General features: G+C 42.7%; 1 protein-coding gene across 1 annotated transcript in view; it reads left to right on the top strand.

Moving 5' to 3' along the window:
- The window catches only part of LOC121287471 (guanylate cyclase soluble subunit beta-2-like), an 80,655-nt gene extending 59,372 nt beyond the window's left edge, over positions 1 to 21,283 (top strand). Inside the window, exons 9-16 of the mRNA XM_041205396.1 lie at positions 532 to 748; positions 5,266 to 5,586; positions 12,832 to 12,980; positions 13,220 to 13,366; positions 13,525 to 13,679; positions 13,899 to 14,104; positions 20,927 to 21,037; positions 21,123 to 21,283. Coding sequence (XP_041061330.1) covers positions 532 to 748; positions 5,266 to 5,586; positions 12,832 to 12,980; positions 13,220 to 13,366; positions 13,525 to 13,679; positions 13,899 to 14,104; positions 20,927 to 21,037; positions 21,123 to 21,283 — 1,467 coding nt within the window. The remainder of the gene's footprint in view (positions 1 to 531; positions 749 to 5,265; positions 5,587 to 12,831; positions 12,981 to 13,219; positions 13,367 to 13,524; positions 13,680 to 13,898; positions 14,105 to 20,926; positions 21,038 to 21,122) is intronic.
- The last annotated feature ends 1,639 nt before the right edge of the window (positions 21,284 to 22,922 follow it).

Genomic DNA, 22,922 nt, shown 5'->3' with positions numbered 1-22,922 from the left:
TTTAGGCCAAGCGATGTTCTTTTGTAACTCTTTCGAGTACAAACCCGTTTCCATCTGTTTCAGATGAAGTTACATTGTTTCATAGTTTGCCATTGTGAGATTTGAACTCTTGATCTTGGGGTTACAAACCCAGTACCATAACCACTTGGCTATTCAGGCCAAGCCCAGAAATTTTAATTGAAGGTGCATTTATACCTCAACAATAAATCTGGGCAAAATAGTCTCATCTCATAATAGTATTAAAACAGTCTAAATCTGGAGCCATGGCGTAGGAATGAATCAGAAACCACCACATATTAATATGAAACATGTAGTGTAAGTAAGGCCCTATCAGAAATTAATGGTATATCTGGTCTGAAAGCTGATGAAATGCTTTCCAAAAGGTAACAATTATCAACTCAATATAACTGAACATAAGATGTCTTAACTTTTAATATTGTGGATTTGCAAGCTGATGCTTCAGTTTATTTATTGGGAAAATATTGATTGTTGAAATGTTTTATGCTAACCACTTGTTCTTGGCCTTTTAAGCTTAAGGTAAAACAAACAGGGATAAATATACAGAAGGTAGTCCCAGGTCTTCAGACAATGGACATCCGACTTGATGAATACTTCACCATTGTTCACCCAGAAGTAACATTCAAAATATCAAGTGTGCAGAAATTCATTAATAGTCAATTTGTGTTAAGAACAAAACGGGAAATGATGCCAGAATCATGGAAGCATCGTCCAATGTTGGAATTAAGAGGTGTGGTAGAAAATGAGGCAACTTCTAAAATATATTTATCTAAAGTGAAATACAGATTGAAATGTAAAAATAATTGAATAAGGTCTGGATTTGCAAATCATTCCTTGTGACATTATTTCTTCCATTGTCCAGCTTTATAGGATGTCCCTTGAACAATTCTGTTCTTACCTGTTCAAACGCAGTCAATGCTCCTCTGGCAATTACTCCATGCAATGGAGTCTCAAACCAATCACCAAACTTGCTTATTTTTCTTTTTAAGAAGTTGTGGATAATTAACACTAATTAACACTTACTGTTTGATATTTTTATTTTGTTTAATTAGTGCTAATGACCTCATCAGGATAATGGCTTCAAGGAGATATGGAGACCCAGAAATGAGAACAAATTGAATTGGCATTCAAAGATTTGGTTATAAATCCACAGCTGATTGAGCATCAGTTTTGTGATGCATAAATTCAGAGGTCCTGCACAATGAGTTCCATATCCTTTCTAGCCAGTACCATAATATGACTCATCAAATACATTGCAAGAACCACCCACACAGGAAGAACAAAAGAAAAACAACTTTTATCATAGTTCTGCGCAACTGCATTTTTTGAAAGCTCACTGACTTGAAATCAAAAAATATGAAACCAGAAATTTCCCTGAAAAATCAAATACTTTGTATATTCTAAATCTAAAAAAGGGAACAATATCAGTTCTTTCTTTATGTTGATAATACAAAACTCACTTGATGTTTGTGCCTTCATTCTATCATCAAAATTTTGTTGAGTCACATCTTCCTCAAACACAATGTCAAGAAGACCAAAGCCATAGTTTTTAATATCTGCCACAAATTCCTCCCCCATCCACGGCCTCAGGCTGACCCAGACTGCCCATAATCCTTACACCTTGTTCAACACTGAACCTAGCTTTAAATCTCATATCCTATTCATAATGAAGATCACTTATGACCACCGCTACAACATTGCCCGCCTCCACCCTTACCTCTGCCTTCCACCATTGAAAACTGAAACCTTTATGCCTTTGTGAGTAATTTATCCTCACACACTCCTTGTTTGCTTTCCATCCAACGCCTTCCAACTTGTCCAAGATAGTGTGGCACATATCTTTCCTTGCATCAAGCTCCACCTGTCCATCTCCCCATTCTTGCTGGCTATAGGCCTTCTGATCGAATGTCTTAAATTCAAAATCCTTCCATGACCTTCTTAGGAGCATTAGACCAGGCAAAGGTGCCTGCAAGTCAGGCACGAAGGGAATACACAAGGATGATTAATTGATTTTTGTATAGAATATTGGATTATTTGTTTGATAAAGTTGGTTTGGAATGGTTGTATTGGCTTTTATTTCAGCATTGTGGCCAAGAGGATGGTCTGCTGGTCAGTGACAGAAGGACAGTAAGGTGCGTGATTGTTGTAGAATGCATATTTGGGGTTGTGTAATTGGATAAAACATTCATGGACAACCAGGCCAGAGAAGAGATTTGTTGGTTGCCTCCTTCCTTCCTTCCTCCTCCTTGTCCTTCTCTTCCTCCATCTGTTCCTGAGCTGCTCAATGTATCTCTGGTGGCAAAGGCTGTTCATTCATGAGAGTAAGATTGTGCAGAATATAGGGGAGCATGACAAATTGGGACACACTCTTTGGTGAGTGCAGTAGGACCCCTTCAGGGCAGTCCAAGCAGTGGAACTCTTTCTTCAGCACCCCAATATAGTCTGTTCTATGATACTTTGTGTGGCAGCATTGTATGCATCTTAGCCATGTGTGATTGGGTTGTGCCCTGGTGTCATGAGCTGTCTGTTAAGCAGAAAGTCCTTGTCATTCTGGTCTGACATGGTGATTCAAATACCGAGGGAATAGCAGATTGATGCAGTATTAAGGCATCATACCTGCTGCCAGATAGCGAGCATTCAGCTACATGATGTGCTGAGTATTGGTGTACATCAACTGGATATTTAGGGAGTGGAATACTTTGCAGTTGCAGTACATCTCAGCATTTAAATGGTGCTCACGAAGCCATGTTTGCAAAGTTGCTGGCACACTGCACCATAGAAAGGCTGCTATTCTTGCAAAGCCAGGTGCACACCTCACTTCTGTCTCGTTAGATAGAGAGAACGCAATGCACCCCTCTTCAGGCATAAAGAACATCCCTTTTGCAGCAGTGGTTGTCAAACTGAGAGATGTCATGGATGTCGCCTGGTCCTGCTTGGAAGAATCCCAACACAAAAAATCATTGCCATAGTCACGTTCACAGCCCTGGACGGTACTTTTATTGCCCTGCTCTGAGGTTGTGGATCTGCCTGCATAAGGTGGAAGATTTCTCTGAGCATCTCCTTCATTAAACAGAGATGACTCACACCCTGTTCCTGGCTTAGGTTAAGGTAAGAGAAGTGCTCCTGGAAGATCCTGGCTAGATAAGGTCTCCTTCTTCCTCCTCCTCCTCCTCCTCCCCGTTGTGTGCAGATTTTGCCCAATTTCCTTCTTATACTGCAGGCCATAGGGGGCGGTGGGGGACAGGGGTGGGGGAGGGTTGTGGGGGTGGGGGGGGGGTGCAGGGGGGGCAGGAACTATAACACCCCTCTCTGACCAGAAGCCTTGAAGTCAGAATTAATCCAGGTGCAGCACCACTCCCTATCAAATCACCAACTTGGGCAGTTCTTCTTGCTGCTGAAACTATGTTCAGTTGTGTGAGTTTAACAGAACATGTTAACTGGAGTAACTTGGTTGAAAATGGCAGTGCTGGTATTGAACCAGCATTGCATGCTGACTGATGCACAGTCTGTCTACATTGTATAGTTCCAAATGCATTCTTAATGCATACGTTACTGACCTATCCAAGTTGACATCTGGCATGGACTCTTCCATAGGTTTTCATGAAGAGTTTGTGTGCCATTTTGGAACCAAAATGGTACCCACTGCACCAAAACTACAGGTGCTATGGAGCTGCATTTTGTGGCCTGTATTCCTCCAACACCCCTTTCTTGTTGGCTTACATCCCTTTGCTCCACCTTCTGGCAGATCCTTCAACTAGCTGGGTTGTTATCTTTAGGACTTTTTGCCTCAGTCTCTCAATCTCTTCTTACCTTTCCAAAACTCTTTAAGATCCAAATGCTTAAACTTAGTGTGCTTTGCTTCAAATTCAAAATTTTGATGTATGTACTATTTTATAAAGATTATCAAAAAATCCAGGAGAAAAAAACTAATGACCTTTACTATTGCTGAAAAAAAATACATTTTTGTCAAAACTTTTCATCTTGCACTCATCAGGGCAATTCACAAGAATACTTTATACTGCATAAGAGAGTTGGCAAGTGGACTCTGATTGGTATAGGCATTACCATGGAGAATGTGCCAGTTGATGGTGACTGACAGTTAACTGCCAAGCATTGTTTGCATTTTAAACCAGGCATCTTGACTCTTATTGATCAAGGCATTTCTCTGAGGAATTAACCAGAAAATGGAGGTCATTTATTTTGTTCAGCTGAAACAAGTGCAATTTTTGTTCCCTTTACATTTGGTATTCTTGCGAATTGTCCTGAGTCGAAGAAAAAGAGCTTTGACAAAAATGTCTCTTTTTTCAGCAATACTAATGACCTGTGGAAGTACATTGCCAATCTGAAACATGGGCATAATAAAGCTTTCATAAAAACCGCTATCATAAATGTAAATTAATGTTAATGATCTTACTCTTTTTAGACTTGCATGTACCATATATATTTACATCTATATTCAAATGTTCATACAGAATTTAATTAAGGTTTCAACCTGAAGCATATTTCAATTTCTCATTTGAGATGTGGAAGATTTTATTCTTGACTTACACTAGAAAAGTAACTCAGGCAGAGGCAGGAAGTAGGATAGGGATGTGTCCCAATGAGTCTTTGGTCATTTCTGGCCAAGTAGTGATCTACCAATCTCACTTCTAGTGAACTTGCTACCTTGTAAGGGGAGGGCATAACCAAATAAAGCAGTAGTGATAGAGTTACATCAGAAGTCACAGTCTCTGTCATTACCTTCAGAGATGCACTAGCGCTAGTAAAAATCAAAAATCCAGTCTAGCCAGAGGAGCTGATTACAGACCGAATGATTCACACCCCGCCCCCCCAACCCTCCCACCACCCCGAAAAGAGTGTTATGCTTGATCAAACAGGGGCCAGAAATTGCTTTTAGCCTGTTAAGGAATTTCTGTTCTTGCCCCAAGTCATCACCTTTGTGCAGATGAATGCTCCATTCAGAGCTTCCAAAAATATGTAAATGGTATTGATGCTGACACAATTCCTCGGATCAGCAATATCAGATTTCCTGCCCAGTTGCACTGACTATGCAGAACTAATGAAGAGGAAAGTCTCAGTAATTTCTAAGGGAATGAGATGTAGTCAAAGTTAACTGACTGATGTATTTGGTAGAAATGTACTAAAATCAGGTTAAGGTAAGAAATGTTGGGGCAGTTACCAAAGTATTATTCTTTCAGGGGAATGTAATAAGTGCTTCTCACAATGATTTTCATCATCTTCCTCCAGGTCAAATGGTGTGGATGGAATATTTACAATGCATGTTGTATCTATGCTCTCCTCTGCTACGAAGTTTGCATGAGCTTGAAGAAAGACACATGCACCTTTCCGATATTGCCTTTCATGATGTGACCAGGGACCTTATTCTTCTGAATCAGCAGAGACTTGCTGAGATGGAATTATCCAATCAGCTTGAAAGAAAGAAAGAAGAACTGAGAATTCTGTCCAAGCATTTAGAGGAAGAAAAGAAGAAAACAGAAGCATTGCTCTATGCAATGCTACCAAAGCATGTGGCAAACCAGCTCAAAGAAGGCAAAAAAGTTGATGCAGGTGAATGGACTTAAAGTAGTTTATATTAACATCATATAAACTGTGGAGGATGATTCATTATCAAAGTTAAAAATTAAAATTAGATACTTGAGATAATGAAAAGTTGATAAATGTTCCCAGGCTTTCATTCTTTGGAAGGAATAATATCATTACTAGGAAATTTACTATCCAGTACAACCAATATTCAGCCACTGAAGTTTAGCGAAAAGTTCAGTGCTGTTTTCCTTAAAGGCCCTTTCACACTTCAAGAAACTGGGAGTAAATCTTCAGTGTTCACTCAAGTTGGAAAATTTGATGGATACCAACTTCTCCAAACTCCATCTTACTTCCTGATTCAAATGTCTATGAATCCTGTTGATGTAATTGCATGATGATATGTTTATGATGACATCACAACGTAAGTGCACGCTTAGTAAAATTAATGAGAAATTAAAAATCATCATTTGTAATATCATGCAGAGGGATGACCAATTCTAAAAATCTATCCCGTCAATTTAAACATTTTCTTTCCTTTTCGGCAAAGATCTAGATGGGATCTTCCTTTACAATGCAATCCGTGACCTGAGTGTAAGCTCCACAAGTTCAAACATTGGGCCTTGCACTTCTTGGTCTGCAATTTGAAGTCATCTGAAATCTCTACTGTGTTTACACATCATCTTTAGAGGGGGCAGCAGAAATCACTTCACAACCACACCAAAGGTGGTATGTAAATACTTAGGCGCATCAGAGAGGCTGCTTTATATGCTCATGGGCCTCAGCTATTTACAACCTATATTAATGACTTAAACAAAGAGACAGAGAGTGATGTATTTAAGTTTGCTGACAATATAAAACTAGGTGGGAATTTAAGCTGTGAGGAGGACACAAAGAGGCTGATAAGGGATATAGAGAGATAGACAAGTTAAATGGCTGGGCAATAAGGTGGCAGGTGGAGTATAATGTGGGGAACTGTGAGGTTTTTCACTTCAGTAATAATAATAGAAAGGAAAAATATTTTTAAAAGGCGTGAAACTTGTAAATGTTGATATTCAGAGGGAGTTCAGTGTATGTGTACAAGGAAGATTGAAAATTAGCTGAAGGTACAGCAAGCAATAGGGAGGCAAATAACATGTTGACATTTATTGCAAGGGAATTAGAATACAAGAATAAGGCAGTCTTGCTATAGTTGTACATGGCTTTGATGAGACTACATCTGGAATACGGTGCACAGTTTTGGTCACCATATTTAAGGAAGGATATACTTGCATTGGATGCAGTACAGTGAAGGTTCACTGGATTGGTCCTTGGGATGAGGGGATTTTCCAGTGATTAAAGGCTGAGTAAATGGGGCTTATACCCTGTGAAGTTGAGAAGAATGAGAGGTGATCTCATTGAAACATACAAGATTCTGAAGGAACTTGACAGGGTGAAATTGAGAGGTTGTTTCCCCTGCCTGGGGAATTCAATCATTTAGGACTGAAATGAGGAGAATTTTTTTCACTCAAAGGGTTGTGAATCTTTAGAATTCTCTACCCCAGACGGTTATGGATCAGCCATCGTTGAATATATTTAAGGTTGAGATAGACAGATTATTGACCACTCAAGAAATCAAAAGATATGGGACTGGGCAGGAGAGTGGAGTTGAGGCTAATGATCAGCCATGATCTTAATGAATGGTGGAACAGGTTTGACGCTATGTATGGTCTACTCCCACTCCTGTTTCTTATGTTCTTATTAATAAAGGACAATTGTTGTTGATTGTATCAATACCTCAATTCCTCAATACCTCAATATATTTTCCAAATCATTTGATTTCCTTATCTGTCGTTAACAACTGTTCCACCATAAGGCTATGTTGTTCTACTAATTTAAGGTTTGTTTTAATGTACCATTGATTTCCTTGCCCTTCTTAGCTGGTGAAAAATGTCTGTCTGCACAGCACATCTTATCCATGCTAGTACGGTCAGGTTTGGGAAGTCATCCTGTGAGCAACTGTGGAGGCAACTGAACAAGGTCTTACCTCATACATACAAATGCAAATACAGTGGATGTTGGAAATTTGAAATAAAAACAAAAAATACTGGAAAAACTCAGCAGGTCAGGCAACATCTGTGAAGTAAAACAGAGTTAACGTTTCAGGTTGAGTAACCTTTTATCAGAGTACGCAGACCTGAAATGTTAACTCTGTTTTTCTCCACTGATGCAATCTGACCTGCTGATTTTAGCCAGCATTTTTTTGTTCTTACCCTATCCATGACTGGTGTTGACTCTTTATAGTGTTCACTGATCTATGTATATTTTCAATCATTTCTGCTTTTATTTTAGATGCCCAGCATTTATATTTTCCATTTTTATTTTGACAAAAAGAATACCAAAGCTTTGAACTTTCCTCACAGCTGTGCATTCTCTTCTGCTTAAAATGTTTATTGCTCCTTTGAAAGATACTTGAGGGAAGTTACATCTCCCTACTGCTCTGTTCATGTTTAAAGGGAGAGCATTTAAAAAGAAGCCTACTGCTCACCACCTACCTGAGGCCTGTTGATTTTTGAATGGGTCTGTATAGAAATGGATAGCTAGCGCTCCTGTCCAAAACAGGCAGAAGCCTTAGTACACCATTTGGCCAGGATTTTCCGTTTGGCTGGGGGGGAGTGGGAGCGGACCCAGTTGCTGCCCGCGATCGGGTTTGTGCAGCCATTTTACTTGGGCGGGCTAATTAAAGCCCGCCTAGCGTATTTCCCGACTCCCATGGATAGCGGGAGTGTGTGGGCAGCAGCGGGTGTGCACAGACCGCCGGGTCCAATGACGACCTGACAGTCTGCTTAAAAGAAGGCCTGGCAGCCTTTTGTAGGCTGCTCACAATGGCCAGTTCCAGGCCGCAGCAGAGGGGTTCGAGCTAGCAGGTCAGGCTGGAGGGTAGGCTAGTGGAGCAGGCCAGGCTGCAAGGTAGGCTAGCAGGGAGCCAATGCGCCCCTCATTTTTCTGATGACTATCTTGCTGCCCTCCTCAAGGAGGTGGCAGCACGGCAGGAGGTGTTGGTCCCCCCAGGATGGGAGGAGGTGGCAGAGGTGGTGAGCTCCCATGACATGGTGCGGTGCACCTGGATCAAGTGCTGCAAGCACTTCTATGATTTGTTACGCTCTGGCAGGGTGAGTACCATGTTTGCATTGGGCATTTAACCCAGCAGGTAGCCTTACCATCTGTGCCCCTCCGCCCTCCGCCTCCCCCAAATCTCAGTGTTGTGACTGCATTGAATCACTGAGGGCATTTTTCCTTTGCTGGTTGGGCAAGCAAATACTGCCCATGATGAGGTCAGCCTGAGAGGGTCATGACGAGATGAGTTTTCCCCTGCAGCATGTGTTGATCTTAGTCCCATATGACTGGTTTGGGGGCGACCTGGAGGAGCTGCACTTAGGCGCAGACTCAGAATTCCAGGACATGTCCAGGTCAGGGTGATGAGATGGTGGAAGAGGAGCCTCAAGGTGGCGTGGCCACAAACCATCTGCTTCCCTCTACACTGCACGTGCTTGCGCCTCCTTGCAATTGGAGGAAATACCCTGTGGTTCCTCATGTCATGTGGGTAGGATGTGTCCAAGGGGGCATTGGGGGGCTGGGGAGCAGGCCTAGCATCTTTGTCTGAGTGACCAGCAGCAGCCAGGTGAGGAGGCACTGGAGGCCTGATATGTCCTGATATGTTGGGGTGTGGCGTGCATGAGCAGAGTCCACGTCCAATTTTCCCTAATCAATGCTCTTCTCTCTTTTTCAGGAGAAGAATGCTTACAATGTGTCCGAGTGTGTGAGGACTGGAGGCGGCCAGGCACCTCTCCATATAAAGCCACTTTGAGCAGGAGGCCCTTGAACTGGAGAGGCACCATGCACCCAGGTCTACTAGTGTCAGTGAGGCTGGGCTGCCACGGCCAGGTATTTAAGGCTAACAGTGATCTGCATTAGTCCTTCCAACAACCAGAGCACTGATGATTGTTACTTTAGTTATTGTTGCAACATTGCTGGGACAATGGTTATGAAAGGTTGAGTGCGTAATGAGCCGGGGGGACTGGGATGAACTTTGTCATTGTCTTCACACTAACTAATCCACTGTCCTTGTTCTTCCTTTCAGCAACTTCAGAGCACGACCAGAAGGAGGAGCAGCAGATGCCACCTGTCACACCTGAGGGACCTGAAGCCTCACCAGCATCACACCATCTCTGCGAGGCAGACACCAGCGTAGATACTAGCACCTTGGTGGAAATTAGAACAACGGCTAGTGTCCCGGGGCACAGTAATGATGGCACTTCACACTCGCTGGAGGAGCTGGCAGAGACAAAGAATGCCCATGGCACTAGCAGGAGTCGTCTGCAATGCAGCAGGTGCAGGAGTATCTGCGGGAGATACATGAGGCTATGCTTGGCATGGTGTCCGTGGTGGAGGAGTCCAGGCGGCCACTCGCTGAAATAATGAGCCACATGTCCGATCGCGAAGCATCCTCCATGGAGAGAGAGTGGTGACTCTCGTGGAGCGGCTCCTCCAGGAGACCCGTCAGGGTTTCTTGGTGATGAGCTCTGACCAGCAAGCCCTCACATTGGCACTGACCTCAGCTGGTCAAGTTTCCCAGCTCATTGCACATCCATCCACGGTGAGCAGGGAGGTCCGAAGCGACCTCACGTCGGCGCAGCAGCTGCCTGTCATCTCTGTGGACTCCTCTCAGGGGGCACCGGATGAGGGTGGCAGTTCCTCTGCCCCTCTCCCAGTGACCGTATCATCCAGTGACCCTGCGACGACTGGGGAGATGCCAGCTGTGGAACTGGCAGACGCCTCCCAGGCGGGACCAGCACTGGCTCCACGGGCCAGAGGACAACCGCCAAAGTCATCAAGGTCAACAGGATAGCAGAGTCAGCAGGCTGTCTCAGATGCCACTCCAAGTGATGGGGCAACACCAATATGTAGCACCCGTACACAAAAGCATAAGGAACCTTAGGCACACCACGGTCTTTTCACTGGTGCTTTTGTGTTGGCCCTAGATTAGATCAATATGATTTCTTTTTGATTTTTTACACTATTGCTTTCTATCTGTGATAATTTCTGCTTCACAAATTAAATGCCAGATGTGTGACCATGGCTGTGGGTGCCTCATTTCTTCTGCATGTGTATGTTTCAGAAAAGTGTAATCGGAATCACTGCTGGACTCATCGTGTGCAGCCGCAGACACTGCATCGACGTCTTCATTGTCCACCGCATCCCCCCTTTCCAGCACAAGATTCTGGAGAGCGCAGCATGCAACCACTATCACTGAGACACGATCTGGGGGTACTGGAGTGTGCCCCCTGAATGGTCCTGGCATCGGAAGCGCACCTTGAGAAGACCGATGGCTCTCTCCCTTGTAGTGCCCTGGCTCCAATTGTACTGCTGCTCAGCTTCTAATCTTGGATGCCGGAGAGGCGTCATGAGCCACCTTCTGAGGGGATAGCCCTTGTCACCTAGCAGCCATCCATCCAGCTGGGCCAGAGCACTGAAGAGCCCCGGCACCTATGAGTGTCTGAGGATGTAGGCATCATAGGAGCTGCCTGGGCACCTTGCACAGTCTTGTAGAATCTGCATCTGGTGTTCACACACTATCTGCACGTTCATGGAGTGGAAGCCCTTCTTGTTGAAGAAGGCACCGGGCTCACCTACTGGCGCCTTGATGGCCACATGTGTCCAGTTGATTGCACCCTGGACGCGGGGGAAGCCAACAATCGCCGTGAAACCTCTAGCTCGCTGTGCCAGGCTTGCCTGGTCCTAACAGTAGTGGATGAAGGTCAATGCACGCCTGAACAGAGCGTCTGTGACTTGCTTGATACAATTGTGGGCAGCTGATTGGGAATACCGCAAAGATCATCCACCGAACCCTGGAATGAGCCAGAGGCATAGACGTTGAGGGCAGCTGTGACCTTCATAGCCACTGGCATGGGGTGTCCACCCACACAATTAGGGGAGATTTCAGGCCCAATCATCTGACAGATATAGTTGACTGTCTCCCTTGAGAGTTGGATCCTCCTTCAGCACTGCATCTCAGACACATTGAGATAACTGCTTTGCCGCCTGTATACCCTGGCAGCAGGATAGTGGTGTCTTCCACCTTGGACTACCTCTTGGCCCTGCGTCCCTTGTGCCAGCACCTGTACTCCCAAAGGTGGCTCCCCTGGAGGCTGAATGTGCACTCCTGGCCTCGTCTCCCTTCTAGCCACCCCCCCCCTCCCAACCAACCTTCCTCCTCAGAGGGGCTGCCTCCAGTGGACACTTCAGATCCCATACCCAGGCTAAGGGAAGGCTTCCTGAAACCTGCAGGCCCGGAAAAGATTCCTCACTGCAGAGCGCTGACCTGAAGGTTAAGAGTCCAGGAAAAGCTGCTGGGATGGGTTCTGAAGTACTGCAGGTCACACAGGCAAGTTTGAGAAACTTTCACCAATAAATACTTCACAGAGCAGATTCACGACCGCACTGAGCCCTCTTATCCTACCCATGGATGAGGTTAATACAAATGTCTCCTACCCGCCTGCCCGTTGCACCTGTGCACTGACCCGAAGATCGCATGGGCGCCAAAAAATCGGTGTCGATTGAAGACTAAGGGGCCTTAAGTGGCCTGTTAATTAATAGCGGGCGCACGTCAGACTTCATTGTGCACCTGCTCAGCGAAATATCGTGATTGTACGCGGTGACGTTGGGATGCTCACCCGACATCACAGCACGTCATTTTACGCACAGGCATGCAGGGCCAGCCCACCACACATCAAACGGAAAATTCTGCCCTTTAAATTGAGGACCCCAATGTAATTATTTGATGTTCCACTGGGTGGAGTGTGTGAAATCTGGCAAAGTTTAAAATGGACAGCCAGTTCGCTATCACCGATTAGAAATTACAATTATCTGTATTGAACGCCGACAGCCCTACAGTCAAATTAAAATAAGGCCAATAAAAATGGTTTGAGCCTCTCACTGATAATCACTTTGTTCACTGCCCCTAGATCTGCACTATATATGAAAATCACCCTCATTATGTTCTCTGCCTCAACTTTGCCACTTGGGATATCATTCCTTGAGTCAATAACTATGCTTAAAGGATCAATTTAAAATCTTTTTCCCATTTTCTTAGTGACAATTTTAAAATTTGCAACTTTTTCTTAATTGTAATATAAGAACTGTCAAACTGATAAGTTTCAATAGATTACTAGTTTGACCAATGATTTTCACAAGTTAGTTAAATCATCACTGAAATTAATTTTTCTGTTCTAGGTGAATTTAAGGAGTGCACCATTCTGTTCAGTGATGTTGTGACATTTACTAGTATCTGCGCCCAGTGTGAACCTATTCAAATAGTGGTTATGCTCAATACCATGTACCTGAAGTTTGACAGACTAACCACAGTCCATGATGTTTATAAGGTAACAATTTTCATTATTCAGTGGGTGTGTAGGAAGTCAGTATTTATTAACTAATGTAACCACAAGATGAATGCTGTATCGTAACATGATAAGAGTGATTGAAATGCATGTTGTCACAGAAAAACAGCTGCTGCTAATTAACACTAGCAAAACAGTAATAATTTAGCCTCACTAATATCCTCCTATGCCCTTTGAGAAGGTGATATTTTAATGGTGTATCTTTATTACAAATTGTAAAGGTGGAGACAATAGGAGATGCCTACATGGTGGTCGGAGGAGTCCCTGTACCAGTATCTTCACATGCTGAGCGGGTAGCAAATTTTAGCTTGGGAATGATCATAGCTGCTAAAGGTGTAACAAATCCTGTAACTGGAAAACCTATCCAGGTACATTATTATTTTGAATAGTATTAAAAGTTAAGATTTACTTATTGATTCATGCAAATTGGTCCTTGGTGCAAAGTAATAAATTGCAGAAATGTGTTTGTTTTTTATGATCATACTGGTTATGAGAATACAGCAGCCTCTATCTCTTCTTCATAAAGATAAGAGTCGGGGTAACCACTGGTCCAGTCCTGGCTGGAGTAGTTGGTGAAAAGATGCCTCGATATTGCCTTTTCGGAGATACAGTCAACACAGCTTCAAGAATGGAAAGCCATGGTGTACCAAACAAGATCCACCTCAGTCCCAGTGCTTTTCGGTAAAAGATTCAGTTCAATGTTTTTGTAGCATAACCTTAATGTTATATGTACACTTTATTGAAAAAAGGTAACAGAATATTAAAACTGTAAGAGCAGGGCAGCTGAAAAATTTCTATGCCAAAGGAAATTTCCACTGAAGCCACACATAGAGGATGTGCTTATTTCTCCCTTGCTATGATGATAACTTGAAATTTAAATTCACTTATTTTCTATTTCAGAGCACTTAAGGATAAAAACTTTGAAATACATGAAAGAGGTGAAATTGAAGTTAAAGGGAAAGGGAAGATGTGCACGTACTTCCTCATTAGAAATTTGGTTGCATCAGAAAATGAAATCCTGGGCAGGCCATTAAGGGAGTCCGATTCTGGCCGAGAATCTCTACAGTCCCTACCTGAATCAAAGGCAGAATATGCCAGTAAAAAAGGTAAAATTTAAATTAAAAACCCACAAATGGTAACATGCAAGTTAAATATTCTGATGCACATGGAGAACTAAAGTGGCAAAGCTTCAGTTCTTTGGGAAAAATATGGCATTTGCAAAACATTTGATGATAATTAGCGAAGTCAGTTCTGGATATGATTTTGGGTTTATTTTCATAATCACAAATTTATGAATATTGGGTGTAAGCCTAGGTCAGAAAGGTCTCTTGTGGCATTACAAATGAAGAGTCCAGATTAAGGCCTGAATTTTCATTCCTGTGTGAGGAGCACAAAGTCAGGACAATCCCAGCTCCGCAAACCTGACCCAGGAAAAAATGCCTCGAAAGGTGGGATTTTCAGTGTAGGGTGGTGGGTGAAAATGGGAGCCGGGGTGATCTCGGAAAGAGGTCGAAGGCTGCGGAGGTGGGCTGGATGAAAGGCTGGCCTCAGTGCACCGGCACTTTGTCGAGGATATGAAAATAAACAATAAAACAAAAAACAGCCCTCCAGCGCTCACCCCTCACACTTCCATGTGCCCCCAAACACTCCCCATGCCCTATCCATGCCAGCCCAAGCCATCTCTGTCCAGTCCCCATGGACCCTCATACTCTCCATGTGAGCCTATGCCCCTCTACCCAACCTCCATGGCCCCTCCTACCCTCTATGCCATGCCTCATGGCCCCATACTCTCCATGCCAACTTGTCTGTGTCCCCCCAGCCCCCATGGGCCTTTATAACCCTGATGCCAACTTAGTGCCAACAAATGTCCCCCACCCTCCATCCTTTGTCCTTACATCTACTATGCCATCTAACCCAGTATCCACCATAGGCAGACCAAAGAACCCATGCTGGGATTAAATAATGTTCTTAAGTGTCTATTGAAACAATCTCATTGATAAAAACGCATTCACTAAATTCCTTTAATCCCTTATGAAATGAGGCATTTGTATTCATGGTCCCACTTCAAAGAGGTTATAACCACTTTGAGCTGTCAATCAAACTATGAACAGATAGGCACCGTACTATGATAATGAAAGGTTGTGAAATCAGTCATGCAGCATTAATCCTATAACAATAACCCTTGGCCTTATGTCAACAGACAGAGTGAAATAGGAAGCACTGATTGTTTTGATGCTACAGATTTTTTTTTAATTTAAAGGGCAGGAGATTTAAATATCTTGACAGCTTGATAATTATCTTGATAGTTCACTTAACAGATATCTTGACAGTTTGCTTGACAGTTCCAATGGGTTTATGCACTTTTTACACACATTCTTGTCTAATTTTAACAACCCCACTGGGCATCTTACCACTCCCAAAGGGCACCTTACCTCACCCAAAGGATACCTTACCTCACCCAAAGGATACTTTACCTCATCCAAAGGTGTCCCAGGACCACATTCAAAAGGGAATCCAATCCCTCCAAAAGGGCACTCTACCTCTTCAAAAAACTTTGGCAGCTTTAGATCTTCTTCTACCTGGTCTAAAGTGCACGCGTTGTGTTATAGACATACCACTAGCCAAAATCAGATCTGACTGAAGTAGCTGCACATTAATATATGCAGTCATCTCTGTGAATCACAGATATGTAAATTAGAACCTGCCCATTCCACCCTCCCACCCATACCGCTACCAAAATGATGAGGTCCAGATTCAGGGGTGGGACTTCTGGATCCAGGCCTTGGCAGCCATTTCCACAAAGACAGTGAGCCTGTCCATCTGCACAAAAATTTAGGCCTAAGTGTAGCTTTCAGGTGAAATGGGATTAGAGGCTGAAAGATAATTGGAGCGGGATTCAGTCTCTATTTTAATGCCATACATTCTGTCCATTCTTGTTTTGACATAATACATTGATTTTGTGGCATGTTTTACAGCTAAGAAGCAGAAGTTACAGAATGTTGGAATGCAAATAAGTCAATTTGAGTATAGCGATATATCTGCAGTAGTTAAGACAGAGGTTCTCAAACTTGTTTGGTTGAGGAACCCCACTTCGATGTTATAATGCGACATAGTATTCATATTATGAAAGTGCAGCATATAAAGAGCATTTTAACAACGCTTTTGAGGGAACAGGTATTTAATTACAGATACCAGTGAGATAGGTGCGTGTTCTCACTAGAGTCTGTCTATCCTTGGTATGATGTTTGACTATGGCACTTGTAAATCATTTTATGTAAAAGCCAACATCTCTTGTTTTTCAGGGAAAAGTGGATGGAATTACAGTATGTGGTTCCCCCAAAAAGTCCCATGTCATTAAAAATAGGATTTGATTTACTCTGTCAGGTAAAGCAGTGGTCCTGCAGAGCACTGGGAGACCGGCTGAAGGATGGTCTGAGATGGGTTTGACAGTTTTGTGTGTCTTCTTGAGTGACAGTGCACCAATGCACGAGGCTGCAGACTCTGTTAACAATTGCCATATCATTCCGTACAGGGCTTTTAACCAAAAAGCTCAGCATCTTAAGCAGCAACAGGCGGTCCTGAGTAGCTATATGGTAGCAAGATGAGATCCAAGCACTGAGCTCAGCATTTTAGGCAGTCACTCACATCACGCACTCACAAGGCCGCCCTGCTTGATAAGCACTTTCACGTTATTTTGCAGAACCCTGGAAAGTCTTTACAGAACTCCAGGTGTCTGCAGACCCAGTTTCAGGGCTACTGAGCTAAGAGGCACAAAATTGATCCTCTTTGGTGCCAGCGTTGACAGGGAAGGATATAATTACAGTGTGAGGAATTAACATAGGCAGTTTCCATTATAAACACAAAAAAAGGTTTGATTAACAGGAAGTGCATGCAGAAAACAAAATTTCTAAAATTAGTTGTCAATTACCTATTATAGTCCCTCGTTCTTTTGTGCATATTTTCTGATGGTAATGACAGGGACAGAAAATTGGGTGGGGACCAGAAATAAAAGGACCCTTTCTCATTTCTATGGCCAATCTAATCTTCTGGCATAATTTCTGTCAGATACCAAGATTGCCACCCATATGCAGGCAGGTATACTTAAATGAGGCAGTAACAATAGAATGGCATCATATTTTCTATCATTCAGTAGTTGTAGATATACAGGCAATTAAGTGGATATAAAATCGTCACATTCCTTAATTGACAATTTTCAATGGAGGCTTCGTCTTGTTTTGATTCTATGATGCCACTGGTCTCTTTAATGCTGCAATTGCTATTTCCCCTCCTCCACTTCTATAGTAAGCTCCCAAGCTACACAAGTAGTCATAGCCATTCAGCCAAGATTCCAACTAAACTATGTGATACGTTTCAGTCTTGGCATATTGACTCAGAAGGCCATGAATTCTAGCTGATCTGTGCAGTATTGAATGAATTATTCAAAATCTAGTACTGAGTGAAATGTTAGCTTTCAAATGAGATATTAAATGAAGGCTCTGTCTGCCCTTTAAGGTATGCATAAAGATCCCGTGGCTCTATTTAAAGAAGAACAGGGGGGGTTACTTTTGATCTCTTAGACAATATTTATCCCTCAATCAACATCACTAAAAAAAAAAAATCTGGTTTGTGGGGCCCAGTCGTGCACAAATTGGCTTCTTCGTTTGGAATGTATTCCATGCCCAGCACTAATATCATCCACATTGATCAGCAAAAAATATCCCAAAAGTATAAAACCTTTTCCAAACCCCCATAAAGTTTGATGAACTGTTTGTGATTACTTTTAAACTTTCCCTGCATGATTTGCAAAGCCAGTGACATGACATCTGACTTTACACTGCATAATCTGTCTTAATTCCAAGCCCAACTATATCCCATCCAGGTAAGCTATGTAGTGTGACGGAGCAACACTAAGGGGGCGTGGAGAAACTAGAACACTGGCTAGGGGAGGTAGAGAGCTCCAAAATTTCATCCAACCATTTATTTGGTCATACTTGATCAAGTTGTCAGCTGGAAAATATCCTATTCTGCAAAACCCTCATCATCATCTATTTCACATGAACATAATTGTAGCACCCAACTCCCCTAATTATTCATTTTTTGCATTCAAATAGTTTTAGAAAACTGTATTTTTTAATTGGAATAATTTAAGCACCCTTCCACACTGTTTCCAGAATCTTTTCCGGGTGCATCCAGGTTTTTTTTTATTTGTTCATGGAATGTTGGCGTCGCTTGCAAGGCCAGAATTTATTGGCCACCCCTAATTCCTCCTGAGAAGGTGGTGGTGAGCTACCTTCTTGAACTCCATAATCCGTGTGGTGAATATACAACAACAGTGCTGTTTGATCAGGAATTTCAAAATTTTGACCCAGCAACGATGTAGGAATGGTGATTATAGTTCCAAGTCAGGATGGTGTGTGACTTGGAGAGGGGCTTGCAGGTGATGGGGTTCCCATGCATCTGCTATTCTGTTCTGCTAGGAGATAGAGGTCACAGGTTTGGAAGATGCTGTCGGAGGAGCCCTGGTGAGTAGCTGTAATGCCATCTCGTATATGGTACACACTGCTGCCATGGTGCACCAGTGGTGGAGAGAGTGAATATTTAAGGTATTTGATGGAGTGCTGATCAAGCATGCAGCTTTGCCCTGGATTGTCTTAAGCTTCCAGTGTATTGCTGGAGGTGTATTCATCCAGGCAAGTGAAGAGTACTCCATCACACTCCTGACATGTGCCTCGTATGTGGTGAAAAAGCTTTGGGGAGCCAGGAAGTAAGTTACTCACCACAGTGCACCCAGCCTCTCATCTGCTTTTGTGGCCACAGTACTGACATGGCTCATACAGTGAATTTTCTGGTCAATGGTTACCCCCTGGAAGTTGATGGCAGAGATTCAGTGATGGTAATACCCTTGAATGTCAATGGAAGGTGTTAACACTCTCCTTCCTTGGAGATAGTCATTGCCTGGCACTTGTGAGGCACAAATGTTACTTGCCACTTAACAGCCCAAGACTGAATGTTGTCCAGGTCTTGCTACATATGGACATAGACTGCTCCAGTATCTGAAATGGAACTGAACATTGCATAATCATTGGTGAACATCCCCGTTTCTGACTTCATGGTGGACGTTGTCCTGAGGAACTCTTGCAGCAACATCTTGGGGCTGAGATGATTGGTGTCTGACACCCACAACCATCTTCTTTGTTCAATATGGCTTCAGCCTGTGGAGAATTTTCCCCCTGATTTTCATTGACACACTCGATCAAATGCTGCAAAGGGCAGTCACTCTCGCCTCTTCTCTGGAATTCATTTCTTTGGACCATGGATGTAATGAGGTCTAGAACTGAGTGATCCTGCCAGAATCTAAACTGAGCCCTGGTGAGCAGGTTATTGCTGGGTAGGTACCACTTGATAGCCCTGTCGACAATCCCTGATGATTGAGAGTAGACTTATGTGAAGCAGCTGTCTCTTGTGCGTTCTCCAACCAGGTTCGCTCTCTGCCTCTCTCCTGGGTAAATGTAGGCCTGAGCCCCCTGCTCTCTTTATAACCTCGCTGATCCTGTGTGTTCTCCAACCAGATTCACTCTCTGCCTCTCTCCAGGTAAATGTAGGCCCTGAGACTCACTCTCTCTTTATATCCTCACTTTCTCCTGTGCATTCTCCAACCAGGTTCACTCTCTACCTCTCTCTCTCCGCCTCATCTCCAACAAGAGAGAATCGAACTGTCTGCTTTTGACATTCAATGGCATTATCATCACTGAATCCCCCACTGTCAATAGCCTGGGGGTTACCATTGACCAGAAACCGAAATGGAACAGCCATACAAATACTGCGGCTACAAGAGCTGGGAATTCTGCAGCAAATAACTCACTTCCTGACTCCCCAAAGCCAGTCCACATCCACAAAGCACAAGTTAGGATTGTGATGGAATACTCTCCACTTGCTTGGATGAGTGCAGCTCCAGCAACACTCGAGAAGCTCCACAGCATCCAGGACAAAGCAGCCCGCTTAATTGGCACTCTATCCACCAATTTAAACATTCACACCCTCCCTTGATCTAAAGTGGCAGCAGTGTGTACCATCTACTAGACGCACTGCAGTAACTGACGAAGGCTCCTTCAACAGCACCTTCCAAACCCACAACCTCTACTGCCTAGAAGGATAAGGGTAGCAGACATATGGGAACATCATCACCTGCAAGCTCGCCCCCAAGCCACACACTATCTTGACTTGAAACTATATCACCATTCTTTCACTTTCACTGGATCAAAATCCTGGAACTCCCTTCCAACCAGTGCTGTGGGTGTACCTGAACCAGATGGACTGCAGTGGTTCAGGAAGCTAATTCTTTCCTCAGAAAGAATTTTTTATAAATTAGTGAGTAGGACTTTGCACAGTTGATGAGGCTGAGTGTCCCTTTGTCATATTCAGTGCCTGGGTCAATACCAGTGGTCAATCTGGTTGTATTCTAATTAATTTTTTGTGATAGTGGTTTGATACAACCGAGCAGTTAAGAGTCAACCGCATTGCTGCGTGTCTGGAATCACTTATAGGCTGGACTGGGTAAGGATGGTAGAATTCCATCTGTAAAGTATATTAATTAACCAGGTGGGTTTTTTTCCATAATCCAGTTAAAAGGTCACGATTATTGGTAACTCTTTTTTCAATTCCAGTTTGAATTAATCAAACTTAAATTTCTCACCTGCCATGGTGGGATTTGAACTCATATCTCCAGACCATTAACCCAGGATTCCAGATTACTAGTCCACTAAAATAACCACTATACTATCATAATCCTTATCCAGAAGATATTCCACTTAGTTGATCTATTTCTTGATTTCTCTTGCAGCCAACTATTAAAGCATTATCACAATTTCCAAATGTTTGAACAAATTGTATTTTCTGTTTAAAATGCTTTTTGTGTGTTTTTTACATAGATGGCGGGTGCAATATCTATCAGGATCAGCAGCCCACTATTGCAATGATGTACACCGATAAGCCCAGTGTTGTACCAGAAAACATTTATACAAAAATAAAGAACATAACAGGTGTGCTTCAGTTTTCAAACAAATAATGTAAGTGGTGGGAAATCGCAGTGGAAATAATGTGGGATTTTTCCCCCCCCCTACACAGGAAAAACACGTTACTCAGAAAGTTATGGAAGTCTGCACAGTGTCCATAGCCCTCAGCAATCAGATGACCACCCGCAACAGCTTTCAAAGGATCATGATGAACAAGGAATGGGGAAACCCAGTCAGAAAAACATCAAATCCAACTTATGCATTTTATTATAAATGTTCTAAATAAAAACAAACAAAAAAGACCAGTTCAGTTTAGCTTTCACAATGCCTTGTGTTGTTCTGCTAAATGAGCATTCCAATTGCCCTGGATGTATTTGCTTTAACAACACAATAAATTTATATTGAAAGCAGAAAAGAAATGGCCCAATAGATACACAGTCTTGGGTACAGCTTTATTAACATAATGTATGATAAAATGTGTGTTACCTCAGAAAATTCAGCAATTTGCAGTGAACATCACATTCTGACAATGCATGTAAATCTATTTAATGTACAGTACAACATTTTTGCTTCTGCATCCTACAGACTATCTGCCACATATGACACTGTCAGAAGACATTATGATTTACTATGCTTTAATGAATTGTGATTAATGTTTGCTGAAGGAGTTATATAAAATAAACTTTCAGGTTTATACTTTAAGAATATACCAATTTTTAAAACTTGGCTTTGTTATCCTAATTCAAACATGCTGAATGATTTCCTGCTCTCATCTTAGAGGAAATTTGGAGTCCATTCAGCCCATTGTGACTTTGTCAATTCTTTCAAAGCACTATGCAATTAGTCCCATTTCCCTGTGTTTTCCCCAGATCTTTACAAATGTTTTCTTCTCAAGTATTTATCAAATTCCCTTTTAAAAGTTACTACTGAATCTGCTTCCACCACCCTTTCAGACAGTGCATTCCAGATCATAACTTCCTGAGTTTAAAAAAACTTTCTCATCCTCATCCAACCCATCTTCAGGGTTATTTAAAACTCTATACCAGAGTCATCTAAAACTCTAGACTTCAATAAATACATTCAGGCATTAGGGTTTCAGAAGGAAAAGAAAACAAATTAGGCTAAATGAATTATTTTTCCATTATTTTCCATGAGTAATTCTATTTTATAAATTTGAGGCAAAAGAAAACATTTTCATAATGCTCATGTTAAACATTTGTCCAACCCATTTGTCCAAATAGACATTTTCTTTAGTGTGGATGGTAAAAGTGGATGGAATGGAAAATTACCACAATTCTTTCAGGTTACATTGAACGATGATAATTTGGACCCACTTATTTCTCATTTCACTGGGAGATATAAGCAAGGTGCACACACACACAGGTTTCTCAATGAAAAAAAAATTCAAGTCAGCAGTTAAACATGTATAGAATGTCCTCAGTCATTGTTATATATACACATTTGAACCACAACATTTACTAACATTGGTGGTGCAGTGATTAGCAGTGCTGCTTTACATCTCCAGGGACCCAGGTTTGAGCCTGACCTTAGGTGCCTGTCTATATGGAGTTTGCATGTTCTCCCTGTGTCTGTGAGAGTTTCCGCTAGGTGCTCTAGTTTCCTACCACTGTCCAAAGATGTGCTGGTTAGATGGATTGGGAATGGTAAACCGTCCAGCTGTGTGTGTATGTACCCCGTGATGGACTGCTGCCCTGTCCTGGGTGTATAATGCCTGGTGCCCATTGCCTGTTGGGATAGGCTCGGACTCCCCGTGACCTTGAATTGGATGAAGTGGCTCTGGAAAAGTGAATGAGTTACTTACATACATGGAATTAGTTATTGTAGATCTGGGAATTATACCTTTCCAAGGTATAAGCCCAGATTATGGTGTCAGGAGTGAAATGATGGCACT

The sequence above is a fragment of the Carcharodon carcharias genome, chromosome 2 (assembly GCF_017639515.1).
Source record: "Carcharodon carcharias isolate sCarCar2 chromosome 2, sCarCar2.pri, whole genome shotgun sequence".
NCBI lineage: Eukaryota > Metazoa > Chordata > Chondrichthyes > Lamniformes > Lamnidae > Carcharodon > Carcharodon carcharias.
Note: the sequence above shows the minus strand (reverse complement) of the source record. Positions and strands in the feature narration are given on the sequence as shown.